The sequence below is a fragment of the Orcinus orca genome, chromosome 2 (genome assembly GCF_937001465.1).
Source record: "Orcinus orca chromosome 2, mOrcOrc1.1, whole genome shotgun sequence".
Taxonomy (NCBI): domain Eukaryota; kingdom Metazoa; phylum Chordata; class Mammalia; order Artiodactyla; family Delphinidae; genus Orcinus; species Orcinus orca.
The window spans coordinates 3,137,294-3,149,772 of record NC_064560.1 but is presented as its reverse complement, the minus strand read 5'-3'; the positions used below and the strand labels follow the sequence as shown (position 1 = coordinate 3,149,772).

General features: G+C 36.1%; 1 protein-coding gene and 1 long non-coding RNA gene across 2 annotated transcripts in view; both read right to left on the bottom strand.

Moving 5' to 3' along the window:
• LOC125963619 (uncharacterized) overlaps positions 1-12,479 on the bottom strand; it is a 687,634-nt gene that overhangs the window by 441,482 nt on the left and 233,673 nt on the right. The window lies entirely within an intron of this gene.
• ZEB1 (zinc finger E-box binding homeobox 1) overlaps positions 1-12,479 on the bottom strand; it is a 201,111-nt gene that overhangs the window by 45,150 nt on the left and 143,482 nt on the right. The window contains exon 3 of the mRNA XM_012536308.3: positions 459-521. Coding sequence (XP_012391762.1) covers positions 459-521 — 63 coding nt within the window. The remainder of the gene's footprint in view (positions 1-458; positions 522-12,479) is intronic.

Here is a 12,479-nt window from a genome sequence, read left to right as displayed (position 1 = left end):
CTCATCAGTGTCCATGATTCTCAGTCTGGTTTCTGGATAAGCGATTATATCTGCTTATTTTTCTCTCTTTTGTCTTGTGGGCAATTCAATGTAGATCCTGGTAACTAATAATGAAACTCAAAATAGTTAGATCTGTATTTCTGTAACTATGGTAAAAAATTTGATAGAAGTTAAAATTATCATTCAGATACTTATTTTGGGGATTATCTGTAGATTACACTTGCCATCCTGATGGATGGAAACCTGTATTACATGAATCTGTAAGCTTACGCTGTATTTGAAGAATATAGAGAGCTAACTTTCCATCAGTGTCCCACACGCCTAGGTACTTAAACATTTAAAGGGGGCAAGATAAAGAGTAGGAAACAGACTACATTCAGGACTCACAGATGCACAAACCAGTGACACAAAAGGCCTTGTTCAAGGACGACAGTGTGCGTGAAAAAGGCAAGAGTTACCTGTACCTCCCACTTCATCTGCCCGAGCTTCAGGCCCCAGGATTTCTCGTCCTTCCTTTCCTGCTAAAATCAAAGAACAAAGCGTTAAAATAGATCCACCTCTCACCAACATTTTAACTTCTAGAAATCTGAAAAGGAAACTTTCAGATTACATTTGGTTTGGATTTTTTCCTTTTTATAAGTATAGTAATATCTCCCAGTAAGGAAAAGCTTTTTAAAGAAATTAAGCAGATAGTTTTACAAAACTCAGATATTTTAGTGAAGCAAAATAAGTGAAGATGTATATGTAATTCTGAACGCATACATGTCTTAGAATTCTAAGCATATTTTTTAGGAGAGGAGACCTACCTACAGGCAGTAGGATTCCCTTTTGCATCTCCTTCCCGAAGCACAAATTGCTACGTACCGGGCACTGTACTAGATGCCTTATCAACTCATCTCCTTTAATCTTCATAACTACCTTCTTATAAATTTAAAAAACCCCACCAAAACATGAGGCTTTAAGAGGTTAGACCACCTGCCTAAGGACACACGTTGCTGGGTGGTGGAGGCGGGACTTGCGTGCAGGTCTGAACGGCTCTAAAGCCTACCTGCTACCCCACCTTGGCCCCCTCACGAGACGGAGTCCTGGACAAGCAGAAGGCAGGCTGGACCAAACTGCAGTGTGCCCAGAGCAAACACCTGTGGACTGTACTTTTTCTTTCACTGTATTTATTATTCTAACTACTGACAAGAAGTAATAAATGATAACAGTGTAGGTACTAATAAACATTTTAGGTGTCTATTATCTGTCTCTGCCACCTATATATGTTGGTAATGAACTCAAGATCAGAGTAAATATGCACATTATTTAGGCAAGCAGAAAGTTTGCTTTATATATTTAGGTGCATTTTATTCATTAAATAGTGCACATACAAAAGATAAGTTAAAAACTGCTTTCAGAGTATATATCATAATTATGATCAGAAGACTTACAGTCATATTAAAACACTGTGTAGTTATCTTCACTCCAATCAATCCCATTGAATATGTCAGTCAAAAATCTTGATTTACATTTCCCCAAAGTTTGATAATTGAATTGAGAAATAGAGCACTAATCAAGTAAAACGTGCCCACATTAAAGCATGTATTTCCTTAAGTGTCCTGGATTGTTGGGTGGATTTATTCAGCGGATTTTCTATACTCGTTAACTGTTATGTTACTACTTAAAGATGATCATTATGTGAAAAACAGTTAAAATATGCACAGACCTCTCTAGATCAGCATAAAAACCACTGTCTAAAGTGGATAATGATGAGACTAACTTCTGCCGAAGAATTCTCATTTTGTATTTGCCATCAGCAAAATGACAATTTAAAAATCCCTGGTCAAGTGTTAACAGTACTGTAGGATAAACACTAGTATTTGGTAAGTGTCTGAAAATCTCTAATGTCTTTTATTCCTCTTCCTCCAAAGCATCTACTTAAACTAAAATAAACAGTGTGCCAAGTGGGCAATTATATGATAGTAATACAGGTACTTATCATTGCATATGCACATTCTCTATTTCTCCTCAAATGAAGATCAAAGCAGGCAGAGTTATGACTTGCTAAGGTGGAAGATAACACTGATATTAAAGTTTAAAGTGGTATTTTGGACCTTATTAATTTTACTACTTACAGTTATCATTATAGCTAATTTAAACACTGTGTGCGATTCATTAAATTATTCACTTCTTCATTCCTTCTGCTGGAATAAAATCTAGGCTGCTTAGATGAGTATGTGGCATATGTCAGAATCTGGTCCCACACTCACCACATTCGAAACCCGGGAGTGTCCATTCTTTCCCTCATTACTGGGGCTGGAATTTTGGTTCAATAACTAAAACCATGTCAACTAATGAAAACAGAAACGGTGCTGATGCTGGGCTGTAAGGTGGGCACACTCCTCTTGCTGCAGACTGCTACCTGGGGCAGCCCCCCCACCGCCCACTGCTCTGTCCAGGGATCAGCACAAGGGTGTCTTGGAACAGGGGCTGTTCTAAATATTTCTCAAGCAGCGTTCTCCCTCATGTGTTCTGATCTTACTTCTAGTTTTAAGAAATATATGAGGGGTAAAGTAGTTGAATCTACTTGTACATAAGACTTTCTCTCCTGTAAGACTTAATAATGTCAACACATTACGACTGACCCACCTAAATGCAACTCAGGAAGGAAAACTAGAATGCTGCTGAGGCTTTGGCTTTTAGTCTAAATTCCAAAGCAAATACATAAAGGAAAAACTCCTAAGTAACAAGACTTCAGTTTTTTAAATAAGGGTAAAATATAGCTGCAATAAGTCATAAACTACTACTCAGCAACAAAAAGGAACAAACTACTGATACATACAACTTCAGTGGATCTCCAAGAAATTACGGAGAGCGAAAAAAGCCAATCCAGAACGTTACCTGCTGTATGAGTCCACGCACATAACATTACTGAACGACAAAATTACAAAAACGGAGAACAGCTTAGTGGTTACCAGGGGTTAAGGGTAGGGTGGAGGGGAGGAGAGGGTGGGTTGTCTGAAGGCAAGTAGGGAGCCCTGTGGTGATGGAATGCTCTGTATCTCACCTATGTCAGCGTTAATATCCTGGTTATGATACTGCACTACAGTTTTACAAGATGTTACCATTGGGGGAAACTGGGTAAAAGGTACAAGGGCTCTCTGTATTATTTGTAGATCTAAAACTGAATTATTTGTGAATCTATAATTATTTCAAAATTGAAAGCTTAGTTTTAAAAAAGTCAAAGGCAGATAGCACACATTTAGATCAAAATAGACAGCACTTGTTCATTCTGCCAAAGGATGAAATTCCTAGCAAGTAAAAGTAAGAATGACAAATGCAATTGATTTTAATTAAAAATCCAGAAGCTTACTATCAATGGCAAGATAGAATAGTGCAAAGTACAGGACTGATTTAACACATGTTCTAAATCCTAAACCTTGCATTTCTGAAATTCATACCAGGGTGTTTCTAACCATTTCACATGTTTCTGTGGGAACACTTTGTAGCAATGGCTAATAAGGCACAGTAAGTGGCTAAATGAATCAGATTTTCCTTTCCTGCTTTTGTCTCTTCCTTGATGACATACATCCACATATGCCATGCACATGTATACCTGCTTCTTCTCAAGCTGTTTTCTCTGCGAGAATGCTGTTACCCATTCATCTGAGTAACTTCTACTAATCTGATTCTTTAAAGATCAGTTCACATGTCTCCCATTTTGTAAGTCTTCCCTGACCCTGCTCTCTGCTATCCCCACCCCGCTGTTCCTATTACAGGAATACTATCCAAAAAGCAAACGCCGATAGTATAGTATAGTATAGTATAGTATAGTATAGTATAGTATAGTATAGTATAGTATAGTATAGTATAGTATTAGTATAGTATAGTATTAGTGTAGTGTAGTGTAGTATAGTATAGTATAGTATAGTATAGTATTAGTATAGTATTCAAACTTTATTTAGGGGTGAAACATTTGTTTCATTATGTACTTTTTCAGAACCTTTCCAGACAGTGCCATCTTCCCTTCTAATATCCTTTAGGTTCTACATATGTATTAATATACTTTTGGTATAACTGCCCATCAATGTCACAGTAAATATAATTCACAACCTCCACGAATACCTGTTAACTTAGATAATGGTAAAAAAAAAAATATACACCTGGGGTCAGCTTTGGTTAAGATGGAGATAAACCACCTGTGTGTCCCACTGGATGCAGCTAGAGCACCTGGGGGGATGCAGGCAGGGGCAGTGTGAAGCCTCTGGAAGTGAACCACAGCAGGAAGGCAGGCAGGGGAGGAAGACTGGGCCACTGAGCTGGAAGTGACCCCTCCCACCCCGGCCTGGGTTCAGGGAGGCCCAAAAGCTGGACGTCAACACTGAGGCACGGAAGAGCGTGCTAAGAAAGCCCTCTACTTTAGGCTCAGGGAGCAGGAAGGGGCTCAAAGAAGGGAGAAATATGCATTTTTCCCTCTTTTGTCTTGTGTCCCAGCCCCCAGGTCATTCCACAGTGGTGGGAGAGGCCATGGTGACAGAAGGGGCCTAAGGGTACCTAAAACTCCAAGGGAAAGGGACCTTCTTCTCCAGACAGAGGACCAGAGCCTGAAGACGGTGCACAAATGTCCACTGAGTTCCTCCTCCCTGTCTTCTTGCGGCCCTTCTTCTCGCAGTCACAGTTGCAGGAAGTACGTATCAGGTACGGCGACAAAGTCCCAGGTTTTTGTCAGAAGACTGAACAGGGGAGTCCCAAGGAACTGGAAATACTGAGGAGACGGTGGAGAGGGAGGGGCGTGGGAGAGAGACTGCACAAAGCTGTCTGTGAGCTCCAGGGTGCATCCCAAGCTTCTCACATGTGGATCTGACCACAGACTCTGAGAACTGAAGTGTGGGATAAGATCACTACTCATCTCCCAGACTGGCCACTGCATGGCACAGATCTGAAAAGCACTGCAAAGGCTTGAAAACTGAACTGATGTTGGAACCACAACCCACAGAAAGCTGCCTGGAACTTACAGCCTGATACACTGAATTGCCTGCTAAACCAAAAATACAAAAATTCTCCACAGGATTTAAATAACAACAAGGGTCTCATAAGACAATACTCAAAATGTCCAGAATACAATCCAAAATCACCCAGCGTACAAAGAACCAGGAAAATCGCAGCGCCTGTGGGAAAAGGTGATCAAAAATGGCAACACTGAGATGACATACATGTTGAAATTATAGGACAAAGACTGTAAGCCAGCTACTGGAAAGGTGTTCCAAGAAGTAAGGGTGAACACTCCTGAAAAGAGTGGAAAGATAGAAAGTCTCAGCAAACTCTCATCAGCAAATAGAAGATATAAAAAAGAATCAAAAGGAAATTTAGAACTAAAATTACAGTGACAAAAATGTAAAAAAAAAAAATCACTCGATAGGCTCAATAGCAAAATGGAGATGAAAGAGGAAAGATCAGTGAACATGATGATAGAGCAATGAAAAAAAATTATCTAATCTGAAAAACAGAGAGTAAATGATTAAAAAATAATCTTGAGATGTGTAGGATAATAATAAAGTATCTTTCATATCACGTAAGTCCCAGAAAGAGAATGACACAGAAAAAAATATTTGAAAAAATAATGTCTAAAAACATCCCAAATTTAACAAAAGACACAAATTAATAGATTCAAGAGTTTAACTGAATCTCAAATAGGGTAAAGCCCCCCAAATCCAGGCCCAGATCATGAGTCAAACTCTGAAAACGAAAATTAAAAAAATCTTGAAAAGAGAGAAAATGTAGCATGACTATAAAGGGAAGAATGATTCAAAAGACGGCATATTTATCATTAGAAATTAAGGATTCCATAAGGAAGTGGAACATTTTTAAAGGCCTCTCAACCCTAAATTCCACATCCAGTGAAAATACACTTCAGAACTGGAGGTAAAATAAAGAGATTCTTAGATAAAAGAAACCTAGCAGAGTTCGCTGACAGGAGACCTCATCTGAAAGAACTGCTAGAAGGAGATCTTCATAAAGAAGGGGAAATGCTATTAGAGGGAAACTTGAAATGTCAGGAATGAAGGAGAACATGAGAAATGACAACTACATGTGACAACTTCAACATGAAGGAAGGAGGGTAAAGGGACCCAGTGGGTGCAAGGTTTCTATATTTCACTTGGTAAAATACTGATTCTAAGTAGACTGTGAAAAGCATGTAACATTCAAATCTATAGAGCAAAGTAAGTCAGAAAGAGAAAAACAAATATCGTATATTAACTCATATATGGAATCTGAACAAATTGGTATAGATGGTCTTATTTATAAAGCAGAAATAGAGACACAGACGTAGAGAACAAATGTATGGATACCAAGGGGGAAAGGGGGGGCAGGTTTGGGATGAAGTGGGAGATTGGGATTGACATATATACGCTACTGGTACTATGTATAAAATAGATAACTCATGAGAACCTACTGTATAGCACAGGGACCTCTACTCAATGCTCTGTGGTGACCTAAATGAGAAGGAAATCCAAAAAAGAGGGGATATATGTATACATATAGGTGATTCACTTTGCTGTACAGCATAAACTAACACAACATTGTAAAGCAACTATACTCCAATAAAAAATTTTAAAAAACAGAGCAACTACTAAAAAAAATCTATACAAAGAGATAGTCAAAAATGAAATAAATAAGTGAAAATGTAATACTAAAACATATTCAAATGGTCCAAAAAAGACAGGAAAAGAAGAAACAGAAGAATGAAAAAACGGTGAACAAATAATATACAATCATAAACCTAAACCCAAACACCAAAAGTTACATTAAATATAAATGGTCTAAGCAAGCCAATTAAGGGACAGAGATTGTCAGAACAGATTTAAAAAGCAAGCTCCATCTGTAGTTCTCTACAAATAAGTTATTTCAAATGTAGTGATACAGGTATGTTAAAAGTAAAAGGAAAAAGATATACCATACAAACACTAATGAAAAGAAAGCTAGGGGGAGTATTTTAATATCAAAGTAGGCTTTGGAGCTAAGAAAATTACCAGAGATATAGAGAAACATTATAATGATGAGGTCAATTCACCAAGAAGACATAACAATCTTAAATCTGTATGAATGTAGCAACAGAGCTTCAAAATAGGTGAATGAGAGAACAGAAAGCAGAGGCAAATCCATGATTGTAACTGGAGACTTCAATAGTCCTCTCACATTAATTGACAGAACAAGCAGACAGATAAAAGTCAGCAAGGATATAAAGAACTAGGCAACATTAACAACTACCAGATCCAATTGACATTTATAAAACATTCAACCTAATCTTTTTCAGATGCACATAGAACATTCATGAAGACAGATCACATCCAGGATCATACAACAAAACTTAACAAATTAAAAAATATATATAATACAAAGTATGTTCTTACCATAATGAATATAAACTAGATATCAGTAGAAGAAAGGAGAAAATCTCTAAACACTTGGGAAATTAACACACTTCTAAAGAATCCATGGGTCAAATAGAAAAATGAAAAACAATGTATCAAAATTTGTGGAATGTACCTAAAACACTGTTTAAAGGGTAATTTACATTGTTAAATGCTTATGTTATAAAATAAGGACTCAAATCAAAATTCTATGCTTCCATGTTAGAAATGGGAAAAGAGGAGAAAAATAAGCCCAGGGCAAACAGAAAGGAAGAAGTATTAAGATCAGAAATCAATAAAATTCAAAAAAGAATAACAGAAGAAAACAATAAAACGTTCTTTGAAAAGATCAATAAAATTGACAAACCTTAAGTAAGACTGACAAAAAAAGAGTGAAGCCACAAATTTCTAATATCAGGAATGAAAAGGGGATATCACTGAAAAGCCAGAAGATATTAAAAGGGTTATAAGGGACCACTATGAGTCCAAGGAGTAAACATTAAGATATACATTTCTGACTCTTAAAGAAGAGCTTATTCATATTTTAAAAAAATGAATGAAAGTATTAAATGAAGGTATTAAATTGCTATGGATTTCACATAAGAATGATGTTAAAAATGTCATTTTTAATGTGCTAGAAATTAGATTGTTTTTGTAATTATTTACACCTAAAATGAAAAATTTTGTATGTCCATTATGAAATCTGTGAGGCAGTACATAATCAGTTTACAAAATATAAATTTGGAGGATAGTAACCGTACCTCTTAGGGTAGTTGTGAAGATTAAATCAATATAGTATATGCTTAGTACTGTACCAGGCACATAGTAAGTGCTATGTAATTGTGAGCTATTTTCCTTAAAGCAGTCCTGTAAGGTTAACATCTCTAACACACATGAATTTGAAAACTTTGAAATGGACCATTTCCTCAAAAACTAGAAACTACTACAAGTCATCCAAGATGAGATGGTTAACTTGAATATTCCTATAACTGTTTTAAAAATTGAATTTGGAGTTTAAAACCTTCCCCCCAAACAATATAAAATTCTAGGTCCAGATGGTTTTACTTTAAATTTTTCCAGACAGTTAATGAATTACACTAAATTTAAATAATATTTTCAAGAAAACAGAAGAGAAAGGAAGACTTTCCTACTAATTTTATGAGGTCCACATTACCCTGATATCAAAATCATGTAACAATATTGCAAAAAAAAAAAACCCACCTATAGACCAATATCTCTCATGTACATTGGCACAAAAATCTTCAACAAAAAATTACCAAGTCATATTAAGCAATATATGAAAACACAATGACTAAGAGGGGCTTTCCAGGGAATCAATCTAAGGCCGGTTCAATACTGGGAAGTCCAGTAATGCGTTCTACTGTGTTAACAGGCTAAAGAAGCAAAACTGCATGATCATCTCAATTGATGCAGAAAAAGCATTTGAAAAAATTTCACATCTCTTCATGATGAAAACTCTCAGCAAACTAGAAATGAAAACTTACTCAGTTTGATAAAGAGCATCTACAACAAAGCTACAGTTAACATTAGATTTAAAAGTAAAAGATCAAATACTTCCCCCTCTAAGATTGGGGAAAAGAAAAATGTCCACTCTCACCACTCCTGACATCTTTTAATAGAAAGAAATAAAAGTTATACAGATTAGAAAGGAAGAAAAACTGTCCCAATTTGAAGAGAAGACTGTCTACATAGAAATCTCAAGGAATCTACAAAAAATTTCTAGAACTAGCAAGTCTGCAGGATGCAAGGGCAACACACAAAAATGAATCATATTGCTTGCTATATAACAGCAATGAACAAATGGAAACTTAATTAAAAACAGAACATTCACAATAGTTTCTCCCTTCAAAAATGAAAGACATAGGTTTTAAGTCTCTCAAAACATGTTAATGACCTGTTTTAAGTCTCTCAAAACATGTTAATGACCTGCATTTTGAAACTACAAAACACTGATGCAAGAAATCAAACAATACCTGTGCAGGACAAGAAAAAAAAATCAACATACAAAAAATCAGTTGCATTTTTATATACTAACAGTGAACTGCCTGAAAGAGAAATAAAGAAAACAATCTGTTTACAACAGTGTCAAAACCAATAAAATACTTAGGAATAAATTTAACCAAGGAGGTAAAAGATCTGTACACTAAAAACTGTAAAACACTGATGAAAGAAATTGAAGAAGACACAAATAAGTGGAAAGATATCTTCTGTTCATGAACTAGAAGAATTAATATTGTTAAAATGTCCATACTACCCAGAGGTATCTGTAGATTCAATGCAATCCCTATCAAAATCCCAGTGGCATTTTTTACAGAAATAGAAAAAAAAAATCCTAAAATTTATACAGAATCACAAAAGACCTTGAATAGCCAAAACAATCTTGAGAAATAAGAACAAAGCTAGAGGCCTCACATTTCCTGATTTCAAACCATATTACAAAGCTATAGTAATAAAAACAGTAGGGTACTGGCATTAAAAACACAGACTAATGGAAAAGAATCAAAGGCCCAGAAATAAACCCACGTGTATACAGTCAACTAATATTTGACAAGGGAGCCAAGAATACTCAATGGGCAAGAGATGGTCTCTTCAATAAATGGTGTTGGGAAAACTGGACAGTCACATGTAAAAGTGAAACTGGACTCCTATCTTGTATCACTCTCAAAAACTAACTAGAAATGGATTAAAGACTTCAACGTGAGACATGAAACCATAAAAATCCTGGAAGAAAACATAGGGAAAAAACTCCTTGACACTGGTCTTGGCAGTGATTTTCTAGATATGACACCAAAGCACAAGCAACAAAATAAAAAATAAACAAGTAGGAAGAAATACATCAAACTAAAAAAGCTTCTGCATAGCAAAATAAATGATCAACAAAGTGAAAAGGCAACCTATGGGGTGGGAGAAAATATCTGCAAACCGTACATCTGAAAAGGGGCTAATATTCAAAATATATGAGGAACTTATACCACTTGACAGTAAAAAAATAAATAATGATTTAAAAATGGGCAAAGGACCGGAATAGAAATTTTTTTCAAAGCAGATCTACAGAGGGCCAAGAGGTACATGAAAAGGTGTTCAGGATCACTTACCATCAGGGAAATGCAAATCAAAACTACAGTGAGGTACCACCTCACACAGGTCAGAATGGCCATCATTCGAAAGTCTACAAATAATAAATGCTGGAGAGGGTGTGGAGAAAAGGGAACCCTTGTGTACTGTTGGGCATGTAAACTGGTGCAGCCACTATGAAAAACAGTGTGGAGGTTCCTCAAGAAAATTAAAAATAGAACTACCACGTGATCCAGGAATCCTACTTCTAGGTATACATCTGAAGGAAAAGAAATTACTGTCTCCAGAAATATCTGTACTCCCATGTTCACTGAAGCATTATTTACAATAGCCAAGACATGCAAACAAAGTGTACATCAAGAGATGAATAAAGAACATGTGGTATGTATACACATACACACACACAATGAAATAGCATTCAGCAGCAAAAAAGAAGCAAATCCTGCCCTATGCAGCAACATGGATGAAACTTGAGGGCATTATGCTGAGTGAAATAAGTCAAAGGGAGACAAATACTGCGTGATCTCATTTATAGGCAGAATCTTAAAAACAAAACTCACAGAAACAGAATGCAGATTGGCGGCTGCCCAGGGCTGGGGAAAATGGGAGATAGTGGTCAAAGGGTACAAACTCCCAGTTATGAGTAAGTTCTGGGAACCTAATGAATGGCATGATGAATGTAGTTAACAATACTGTATTACAGTTCGAAAGTACTAATAAGAGAATAGATCTTAAATGTTCCCGCCATACACACAGTTGTAACTATGTGAGGTAATGGATGTGTTAACTAACCTTATTATGGCAATCATTACATAATAAAAACATATCAAGTCATACTGTACATCTTAAACAATGTTACATAGCAAATACATCTCAATAAAGCTGGAAAAAATAAAGATAGGGACTCCTCAACATAATAAAGATGTTAGTTCTCTCAAAATTGATCTACAGATTTAACACAATTTAAATAAAAGTATCAGCAGGATTTTTTTATATATATAAGATTATGCTAAAATTCACATGGAAAGGCAAAGAAACTGTAATAGTCAAAACAATTTTTAAAAAGAAAATTAAAGGTGGAGGAATGTCATTGCCTAATTTTAAGACTTAGGATAAAGTCATAGTAATCACATGATGTGGTACTGGCAAAGGGACAGACCCACAGACCGCCAGAACAGAGTCCAGAGACAGATCCTCACAATATGGACATTAAGTTTTTTTTTTTTTTTAACATCTTTATTGGGGTATAATTGCTTTACAAGGACATTAAGTTTTGACACAAGTGCAAATGCAATTCAACAGAGAAAGGACAGTCTTTTCAACAAACAATATCAGAACAAATGACATCCATATCCAAAAAAATGAACCTCACCTCAACCTTGTATCTTATAAAAAATTAACTGAAAATGGATCATAGAGCTGATAAAAAAGTGAAGGACACAAAGGAGAAAATTCCAGTAATCTTGGGGTAAGCAAAGAGTTCTTGGACATGACACCAAAGCATGATCCATAAAAGGAAAAACTGTTAGAGGACCTCAATGGATCTAAAAGTTTTGCTCTGTGAAAGGCTAGGATAAGAGAATGAAAAGCTATAGGCTGGGAGAAAATATTTGCTACAACTAAAAGGATCACTCAAAACTTACAACTAAAACCCTGTTTATATAAATGCACAAAAGACACGAACAGACACTTCTGAAGGGGATATCCAGATGGCAAACAAACACATGAAAAATGTTCAGCTTCACTAGCCATCAAGGGAATGCACAGGAGAGCGACACATGATAAAGACACACTTATTACAATGGCTGAAGTAAAAAATAACCGGTAAAACCAAGCAGTGGTGAGGATGTGCAGAAACTCGATCTTCCTGCATTACTGGCGGGGTAACAGCCACTCTGGAAAGCACTTTGACATTTTCTTAAAACATTAAACGTACACTTAACATTTTATTCAACAATACCACTACAAGTTAGCCTTAGAGAAATGAAA